Here is a 9,738-nt window from a genome sequence, read left to right as displayed (position 1 = left end):
AGTGAACATAACAATCATTTCCATGTCAGATCTTGGAAGAGCACAATTTACTATATCAGAATTTTTTAAAAGCTCTATAATAGATAAAATGTGTGTTAAGTGTCTGCATTACTCACAAGGCAATTTTGTTTAACAGCTGGATTACACATTGAAGTAAAAGTCATGGTTACTTATTTTTCCAGTCTGTACTTTGGAAGTACCATCTGACATCCCAAACAATTTTAACAATACTTTATTTTTCTGGCAGTTTCCAGCTGAGCTGAAGCATTAATGAAGAAAGCCCTGATCCTTCAGAGATGTACTTACTCTGACTGGACCCACTAAAGTCAATAGAACTACTCAGAGTACTCAGACGCAGGCGGTTGTGTCACTCCCTGTGGAGGAGAGGCTTTAGTTTGCAGTCCCCATGAAACAGTCACTTTTTCAGGACGTGGAAAGGTCAGCACTTGAAAAGTCTGTGACTTACCTACACTTACAGCGCTTTCACGGCTATTGGGAAAAATCGCTTGTTCTGTGGTGGAGCTTGCTGGACAGCACTTCTCAAGTCACAAAGTTACGAAGATGAAATCATTAGCCTTGGGGTTATGACACAAGCAGCTTCATTAGGCAATCAGATTTTGCCTCAGAGATTTGAAATAATACTAAAAAACAAGTTACCGATAAACAGCTTCTGTTAGTAACATAAGCTTGCATATAGGAAATTATGTCTTACTCTGTTAGTTTACGATGTAGTAACATAACAAGAGTCCAGCTTTTAGAAGCTGAAAAACATCAACTTAAAAGCAAAGGTACACTTTCTTGAGATAAAGTATTTCACCACTGGAAAATATTTAACCTTACCTGGCAACTAGATAGAGGCTCTATCACTTAAGTTCTCTACAGAAACCACGTATTTTCTTTATAAAGAAGACTCTAGGGGTCTCGTGTAGCTGTTCCTGCAGTAGGCTTCTTGGTCTGTTATGTAGGAAATTAGACTGCATGATCATAACAGTCTTTTCTCTCCTAAAAAAACCCCCAAAATAATTTAACTTAATGCTTACGTAGGTACTTCTTGAAGCATGCTATACTTCGGGAGAGGTGAAAGCAACTGTATAAATAGAATTGTCAAATGCACAAATTGTATTTTTTTTTTCTCATTTTCAATTTGAGCAGTTTTAAGCACGTTACCAGCAGCAGCAATTTGTGTGAGTATTGCACAGACCAGCAATTCTCCCTTTCACACTCCGTGCTTCCAAAAGGTTGTTACGGAACCACCACCTAGGAAGTTAAAGATACACTTGATGGTATCTTTACTGCTGCGACTCCTTTGGCCATCGCAGAGCAGGTAGCAGCGCATGTGCTATTGGTGATACCCTACCTTTGTTCAAACTGACTGCCAGGTATGGGGTTACCCACAACTACCCTATGGTTGCTGTGTGGACCCCAGCACAGCCACGTGCCTACTCCACGGGGTGCACGAGGACTCTGCCTACTGAGGGTAGCTGGCAACGACATAAGTGACCTGGAGACAGAAACAAGGCATCAGTGCAAAGGGCAGCTGTAGCAAAGTAGGTACTGGAAGAGGCAAGTGAAGGCCTGAAGACGTTCAGTGTACTTGCTTCCTCCCCCAAAATACCAGTGTGCTTATTCAGAACCCAATTTACAGACTCTGCTAGTGAAAAACGCATACATAAAGGTTTCAGTGATTTTTTTTCCTTAATTATAACAAGAACGATTTCAAAATGCAGCTAGGCTACAAACTGCTGCTGAAGGAGCACCAGGGGGGTCTCTGACATATGAAGGAACAAGTCACACTCCAAACAATGCTTGAGAAGTTAAGCAAATACATTCAGAAGGGTTAAGAAAGATATTTAAGCTGCCTTTTTTTTTTTAATTCATTTAGTAGAACTACTGTCAAATTGAATTGCATGAAACATTTTTCTAGTATAGTGTGAGCGAGCTGTAATGTAATAACAATGTTAGCTGCAGGAAATAGTTGACAGTTTGGTTCTTGTATGACTGCAAGCATTTATATGGACAGAGCGCTGCCCCCACATCAGGTCTGTTGCATCTGCATGTTATTGTTTCAGTGAGGCATCTGTCAGAACATGAACCTTTCAGAAGTATTCCCCCTCTGCTTTCGCGTGAAAGCTGCATTTGGTGCTAATAACAAAAAACACTGTTGAGAGTAATTTCTTATGCCAGCTCAGTCTAAGTATCAATGTCTCTGAGCATTAACTTGTGCCTTAAATGTGTTTTCTTATAGTTGTTCTCTCACCCCAGGGCTGAATTCCACTATGTTGAGAGGAGTCGCTCACGGCGCAAAAGATACATTTACTCTTCTGTTGGCAAGATCTCAGTACTGTAACCCGGGACTGAATTTTTCATCAGTATGGACCGAAGTAGCAAACAGAAGTTTCCTAATACATTCCACTTACACAACTGATACAAAATCAAGAGAGGAAAATAAAAAAACCATTGAGAGTCTCTACAGATTGTCAGTTGACATTAAGAAAATACGCAGACTAAAGGAATGGGTCCTTCTCCAGGATGTGGCCTACGTTAAGGAAATTGCTGGTATCTTACAAGAAATGGGAGCAGATGAGACTGCTGTAGCCAACATTTTAGAACGCTGCCCAGAGGCAATTCTCCATACCCCTGCAGAGATAAACTCTCAAAGAGCTCTATGGCAATTAGTATGCCAGAATGAAAAACAGTTGATTAAATTAATAGAGCAATTTCCAGAGTCTTTTTTTACTACTGAATATCATGAGAACCAGAAGGCAAATATACTGTTTTTTCAAGAGTTGGGACTTAAGAATAACATAATCACCAGGTTCTTGACAAGTGCACCCAGTATTTTCTATAATCCTGTTGAGAAAAACAAAAACGTGATAGAGACATTACAAAGAAATTATTTAAGTTTAGGAGGTTCTGATGCAAATATGAAGATCTGGATACTGAAGCTATTGAGCCAAAATCCATTTATTTTATTAAATACCTCCACCGCAATCCAGGAGAACTTGGAATTTCTCCAACAGAATGATTTCACTGACCATGAAGTTCTACAGCTGCTGTCCAAGCTTAAAGGTTTCATTTTTCAACTTACTTCTTCTACTATGCAGAAGAGTATGCTTTTTTCCAAAAATGTCTTTAAGTGCAGTGATCAAGAATTAAAACAGCTAGTGCTGAAATGCCCAGCCCTTCTCTACTACTCTGTTCCAGTTTTGGAAGAAAGACTTGAAGGACTACTGAAGGAAGGAATTTCTGTAGCACAGATTAGAGAGACACCAATGGTGCTGGAGTTGACAACGCAAATTGTTCAATACCGAATTAAAAAACTCTCTGCTTTGGGATACGATATAAAGAGTGGAACTCTAGAAAGTTTGAATGGTACTAAGAAAGATTTTGAAGTCAATTATGGTAAGATACAATCAAAGAAGGAGCGACCAATTTTTAATCCTGTTGCTCCTATACACATTGAAGATTAATTTGAATGCTGTACTTTAAATTATGCAAAAGAAAATTACCAGAGAGAAAAGAGATGTTGATTCTTTGAGAAGAGCCGAAACAAAAGTAACCTTAACCAGATTGTAGTCTTACACTGTACTTTGTCCTGGAGTGGGTCTTCAGGACAGTTGTGCCTTTCTTGGGCACAACTTCATTATACAATTGTAACTTTCTAATGTGTTCAAATAGTATCACAGAACCTGGTTATGATAAAGGTTGCCTTTTTTCCCCAGGGAGTACCTCACATGGTTTTTTGGTTGTGTTACATTTCCTTACCTAACAGGGCATTAACTCCTTTGGATTTTCAGCTCTGTCACCGCACAGTCCAGCCTGTGGTAGTGATTAGCACAATCTGAGAAAGAGGAGGGTTATTTTTCCAGCAGCATTCATCAGCTCACTGGTTCACTGACTTTTGGAGACTCTTTTGGAGTTCCATTCCTTATTGCTGCAGAAAGTAGCTCTAGCTCCCGGACTCTGACCTGCAGCAGACTTGACTTCTTGGCTAGGAAAGCCTAGTTAGAGCACAGTCCAAGAACAGGGGCAGGACATAATATTTTTTTATTTAGTGACTGCTACAGCAAGGCCCTAGTATGTTTGTGTACAAACCGTAATGCAAAGAAGCTACAAGACAACCTCCTTTACATTTCTGAGACTTCAAAATTTACTCCTTTTGCAAAAGGTTTGGGGTAGGAAGAAATACATTTATTGCTATTGTCTAGTTCTTAATTTCTTCTTTTCTAGCAAGGCTCGGGGAGAGAAAAGGTTAGGGAGAGACTCAAGTGAGTCTCAAATGATTATAGGAGAAAGGAAAAAGCCATGCTTTTATATTAGGTGTAACAAAACTCTAGTCTGTAAACCACTGGTGATTAAAAATGACTACCAGATTTGCAAACAGCTGCCAGAGTTTCTAAATATATGGGTGACACTGCTGCTCAGATAACACTGTAAAGTAATTGTTGACAAGTGCTGGCTTTCAAAATAGTAACTATCCAACAGTGTTTAAGTTCTCAGGGGATTTTATTTATTTTCATTTGTGGGCTGTGAATGATAATATAAAACAGTAGCATCATTGACGATCATCTCAATAGAATTAGGATCATCAGTGATTTTATTTCTCAGAAAGACTTTCCTAAGCAAGTATTCCATACACATTCCCTCTTGACAGCAGGAGAAAAAACAGTTACACATACCCCCCCCAGCCCATTCTTCAAGGACATTTTTAACAGACATTTTGGCAGCAAGTCCAGGGTTCCTTTTCTTAAAGAGACGTTTTCAATTGCTGAAGAAAGCCGGTATTGAATTACTTGTTTAGAGGGTGGCCTGCAAGATGATGATTTTATATAGTCTGCCACATTATCCGCTGCGAGCTTGGAAAGGGCTAGAAACATCTGGTTAGAGCAGTGCCAAGGTCTCAACAGCTGAAGGTCTTAAACTCACCGCCATGCAGGCAGGTGCGGACATGACAGCAGCTTGTGGGGGTAAACATTGCTCTTGCAGGAGCGCATGTGACAGTGGCAAGAATTCAAGAAGGGGCACATATCACCAGCATGATAAAAGTCAGGCTGTGTTACTAAGCCACCTCTTTGCTGGCTCTTCAAAAAGCACCATTTTTTAAAAGGAAACCGGGAAGACAGCCATATTAAAAATTCACAGGAACTTGCCTTTGTCACTTTGACTGTCCTTCAGTGCTCAGCTATTAAGCAGACCACAATATTATTTGAATTCAAAAGCATCCTTCCCCTCAGACACAAGAGGGCATTTCAGCTCTCTGAAGCTATTCATAATACAATCTGTAATGCTGAACCACAGAACTGATCGGTGGTTTAGGATGAAAAGGAAACCAAGACGTAGAACAGAGTTTTCCCTGAAAATTTAGTTTCAGCATTTCTACAGGTATGTGTTTTTAAAGTTCCTGAAACAGCTTATTCCCATCACTTACAGTATTTCCAGTGGCAACGGACAAAACAGGAAAGTGACGTATTTCCTTAACTGAGTCACAGCCTAAGTTATAACAAACTAATTTTTCATTCTGAATGTTTCAATTTCTCCTCCTCCCCTTTCAAAACAAAAGCATAAGCAGAAAGACTCCCTTTCTCTACCAGACAACCGAAATACATTCAATCCTTCATTCGTAACTCTATGCCTGGGACCCATTTGCTCTTCTTCACAGGATTCATTTATAATAAAACCTCAGCGAAGCTCCCAATTACCAAAATGTTGTATTGCTGAAATCTGCTTCCCCATCTCTTGCTGTTACTCACAGTGAACGTGAACGAGTTTATACTGTTAAATTAAGTCTGGCACATAAAAGCCTGTAGACCAGCCTTTCGTTACATAGCGAGCGGTCAGGCATACAAGTAGTCTTCCCCTTTTGAAATGGGGGCTGGGAAAAGGAGAGTAAAATAAAACCACGACAACAACAACCCCAAAACACAAGAAGAACCCCACTCTCCCTGAAAATTTCAGTTCCATATTCCATTCAGTTCACTACGATCTTAAAAGTGGGTATCTCCAAACCTCAGTTCCCAGGAAAAAAAAAAAAAATAGTACAAGGGATTTTGTGTTGTGTCTATGCATGGCCTACACAGTGAAGTTACAATTTTTGTTAAGAGATGGTTGGCGCTATTTAGGTGCGGATAAGAGACACTCTGGGGCATGATACTGTGGGAAGATTTATACCTAGGTATGCCTTTCTCCACAAATTAACTAAGGAAGCTTTTAAATGTCTGAAACAGCAACAATTTAATGTTTCACAAGTGTCAGGACAGAATCAGAACAAGTTTTTAAGACGAAGCAAGTTTCATAAGTGAACGGAAAATACGCAGGATATAAGACAAAGCTCTTTTCGAAAACTAAAACCATATGCCATGTTAAAGTGTTTCAGTTACAAGATGCAGAAGTAATAACTACAGGATATGTTAAGAACAAAACATAATGAAGTGTTGGCAGCTCTTACAGGTCTAACATTGCTTATCTCGGATCACGCTTGTTTTGCGGCAAGTTTCATAGTATAAAAGTTAGAGAATGTCATTAAAAAAAGGGGTATGACCAGTTCAACATATGTTTTCAGAAAACGATTAGGAAGGGTTTGGTTGACTGCCACAAATACCACTATGCTCCAAACAGATGACTCTTAGAAGTTCAGTGGTAGCACACTGGGGATACATCTACATTGGAAACTGCAGGGGAGCAGACCATACTAAATTATTTGCTGCAGATATCCAAGCTAGCTCATTTCTAGAGCTAACTGGTATCCTTAAACTATGCTATATTCTATGCGATTAGCTTTTGACTATAAAGAACAGTTAAAGTCTTCCATTTGTTGCATAAACTTACCTCATCACAACCTTGCAGCAGATTGGAGCTAAGCAGCTGGTGCATCTAACAAAAGGAGCAGATAATACCATTTGTTGGGTTTTTGCTTTCCCCACCGCCCCAAATCCCCACACTTATGAATACCGTACTACCAACATATACAATTACTGATATCAAATAAAGTTGTTCCAGAGTGCAGTTGAAGTACCAATGGCTCAGAGAGACTAGGTGACTACTGTACCATAATTTACACATAGCATACTTGCAGCACCCATGAATATAGGACTAAGTTTTAGACAAGTGATATGTTTTGATTTTTTTTAATTTCTAAGTCGTCTCCCTATATATCCTTCCTGTACAACCATAGCCACTGAAAAAGTAAGCTTACTTGCTTAGAAGTTCTCTGGAGGAACACAAGTTTTTAGAAAATACTGCATACACAACATTCACAGCCACCTTCTACAGGCTTCCAAAGAGGTTACTTATTTGCAGAATCAGTACACGCACACACAAGAAAAAAGAGATCACCAACAGCTTCTATTTTAAGGCAACCTCAAGCTGTGTCGTTACAAGTGCATTTTGCCTCTCACATGCTGCAGAGAACCTACAGATGTTCCCATTTGAGGTGTGTCAACGTTTGGAATCTGTCAGTATACAATTTACTTGGATGATGATTTTTTTTTTTTTAAGGCCTCATCTACCCTTTTTGGTTTGTTTTAAATAGAAGTATTGCATTTTACTCAAAAATCAAAATGCAAAGTATGAGAGAAAGATGTAGTGAAAAATTCCTTGTATTTGCTTCAACAGAGCAAGCTAACCTGGCGCATCATGGAGTTGAGACAACAGCTTTCCTAGTTCTTCAGTGGTTTCCAACTACACAAAGGAATTTCTTTCAAGTCAGACAGTTGTGCTAGATGACCACAAACATCAGCCCAGTTTCCATTAAGCCATCATTTTTTCTAGTGTCTATAAGAAGTTTATTAGAAGCAAGTTTTCACTTGCAGGAGATAGATGCGTATCGTTAAATACACCTGAGATGGAGCAATCTTGCTTTCAGTAAAAATTGACAGGGTTTCAGATATCGGGATTCGTAAAGAGAGTCTACAGCTCATTCTGTGAACTGCACTGAAATGATAGGACGGTTCTTTACACAGCTTCACCTAGTAAAAAGATATTTTTTCTAATAAGGCATTAAGTTAGTTTACTCTTTATGATCCCTTCTACCATGTTGTCAAACTTTCTCACTCCTATCTCCCACTCTCATTTCCAATTTCTGCACACCTCCAGTTCTGTTTGCTCCAGTCCGCACTGGCAGAATGCAGTCACTGAGAGTTTACAGGCTGCCTGCAAATACAGTTTCATAACCGAAACTATTTGGGTACGTCCAACAGTGCCATTACACGGCTGAAGGATCCTTAGCAGGAGGACGTGGAAACCACTGAGAACAGTAAATGGCATCTCGTGATATTGATGGTACGGCAGAGATTACCAAGTTTCTATGTTCACATTTTAGTCCAAAACTGCAAAAGACTTACAGTAAATGAATATTCAGATATGTATTATCCCTTCAGATACACTTACTCACTTCTATAGTTATCAAGTGTAACATTTCACCAGATACAAAGCTTCAATCTAGGCTCTAATAAATCTTCATATTCTGTGCTAGCCAAGCTTCTTCTGTCTTTTTCAGATGAAATAGAGTTACTTGCACAGCTCTTTAGAAGATAAAGTGTCTAAGACACATGGCTTCTCATGGTCCAAATCTTAGCAGATTTTAATGCCACTGATGTAATATTCTGGAGAATCAAGTACGTCTCAGTTTTGGTTTTAGTCAGACTTATCCTTTTTCTTTCCTGTTAAAGGCACTTTACTTGCAACAGCAGATCCTACAGCTGTAACACCTCCAGCCACAGCAGAAACACTTCCTTTGACTAGCCCCACTCCCATTGAAGGCACAGATGTGACAGCTGTTTTGGTAATTTCCAAGCTCTTCCCTCCAATCCAAGCAACACCCCCGATTGTGGCACCAACAGCTCCCTTCGTGACACTGAAGAGGCCACCAGTCACACGAGAAAGCATTCCAGGCTGCTGCTGCGGGTGGTCTTTTAATGAACCTAAGGGAGGGAATAACAACCGAGTCAATCACAGTGCTACAATTAAAGCATTTTCAAAAGAAGAGTTGTTCATAAGTATTTCCTTTTCTAGCCTAAAGCCGTTGCACACAGCATGTACTTACCTTGCAGGCTACTTTTCTTGGATGCTCATACAGTACCGTTGTTTCAAGTAAGAAAAGACACTTGGCTGCAGTGAGACATACCTCAATGCTGTTTTCTAAAACACAAGTCAATACTGAGTCTACAAATATCGGGCATAAAGCTCCCAGACGGTCTTACATGATAAACTTCTGTCCTCTGTGTGCACCACCACTTTCCCAGACTCTGGAAAGTCTCATGGCCAAGTTAGCCTCATTTCTGGACTTCATCAGTGGGGGGAACCCTCCTGTTCCCCCCATCCTAATATTCAGAGTTAACCCATGGGGGGACACACACCCCAAAAAAGCAGCAGCACTACCTTGCTGTTCAAATCTCTAAGGAAGGACTGGAAAAAGGTTCCTAGAGAAGCAGAGCCAAAGGTTTATTAGAAAACAAACAAACAAAAACCCCCGTTCTTTGAAAAGAGTTCACCTCGAGACAAAGTTGTTTCTTTCCTTAATAATTACTGTTTTGAAGATGTGTTTACAAGGGTTGCGTGCAAGGGTCAGGAAAGAGGGACAGAAGGTTACAAACGAGAGCAATCAGAGGAGTCAAAAGAAGCGTGAGAAAGACAAAACTGATATCAACTCTTCACTGTATCACTTCCTTTCTTCATCATGTACACAAATTTAATTTTCTTCCAAAAAGGCCTTTTCTGTAATTTGGATAGGGAAGGGGGGGG

The 9,738-nt window shown here is 39.8% G+C and overlaps 2 protein-coding genes across 5 annotated transcripts in view; one reads left to right on the top strand and one right to left on the bottom strand.

Moving 5' to 3' along the window:
• The first annotated feature begins 250 nt into the window (after positions 1-250).
• MTERF2 (mitochondrial transcription termination factor 2) lies at positions 251-3,731 on the top strand. 2 transcript variants are annotated; one of them, XM_009276992.2, is made up of 2 exons: positions 251-438; positions 2,263-3,731. In XM_009276992.2, the coding sequence occupies exon 2, from the start codon at positions 2,277-2,279 to the stop codon at positions 3,468-3,470; it is 1,194 nt and encodes a 397-aa protein (XP_009275267.1). In that variant the 5' UTR covers positions 251-438; positions 2,263-2,276; the 3' UTR covers positions 3,471-3,731. The 2 variants fall into 2 exon arrangements, with proteins under 2 accessions (XP_009275267.1, XP_009275266.1); XM_009276991.2 differs by having other exon boundaries at positions 2,246-3,731.
• Positions 3,732-6,205: 2,474 nt separating this feature from the next.
• The window catches only part of TMEM263 (transmembrane protein 263), a 315,606-nt gene continuing 312,073 nt past the window's right edge, over positions 6,206-9,738 (bottom strand). For all 3 annotated transcript variants that reach the window (XM_009276997.1, XM_009276995.1, XM_009276996.1), the window contains exon 5: positions 6,206-8,918. In XM_009276997.1, coding sequence (XP_009275272.1) covers positions 8,632-8,918 — 287 coding nt within the window. In that variant the 3' untranslated portion in view covers positions 6,206-8,631. The remainder of the gene's footprint in view (positions 8,919-9,738) is intronic.

The sequence above is a fragment of the Aptenodytes forsteri genome, unplaced genomic scaffold (genome assembly GCF_000699145.1).
Source record: "Aptenodytes forsteri isolate BGI_AS27 unplaced genomic scaffold, ASM69914v1 Scaffold482, whole genome shotgun sequence".
In the NCBI taxonomy this organism is placed as follows: domain Eukaryota; kingdom Metazoa; phylum Chordata; class Aves; order Sphenisciformes; family Spheniscidae; genus Aptenodytes; species Aptenodytes forsteri.
The sequence above is the reverse complement of the archived record's forward strand: the minus strand, read 5'-3'. Positions and strand labels throughout refer to the sequence as shown.

Coding starts and splice junctions, on each gene's coding strand:
- MTERF2 (XM_009276991.2), top strand. CDS start 407: ATGAAACAGTCACTTTTTCAGGACGTGGAAAG. Junction 439..2,245: donor CTTTTTCAGGACGTGGAAAG/GTCAGCACTTGA, acceptor GTTTTCTTATAG/TTGTTCTCTCACCCCAGGGC.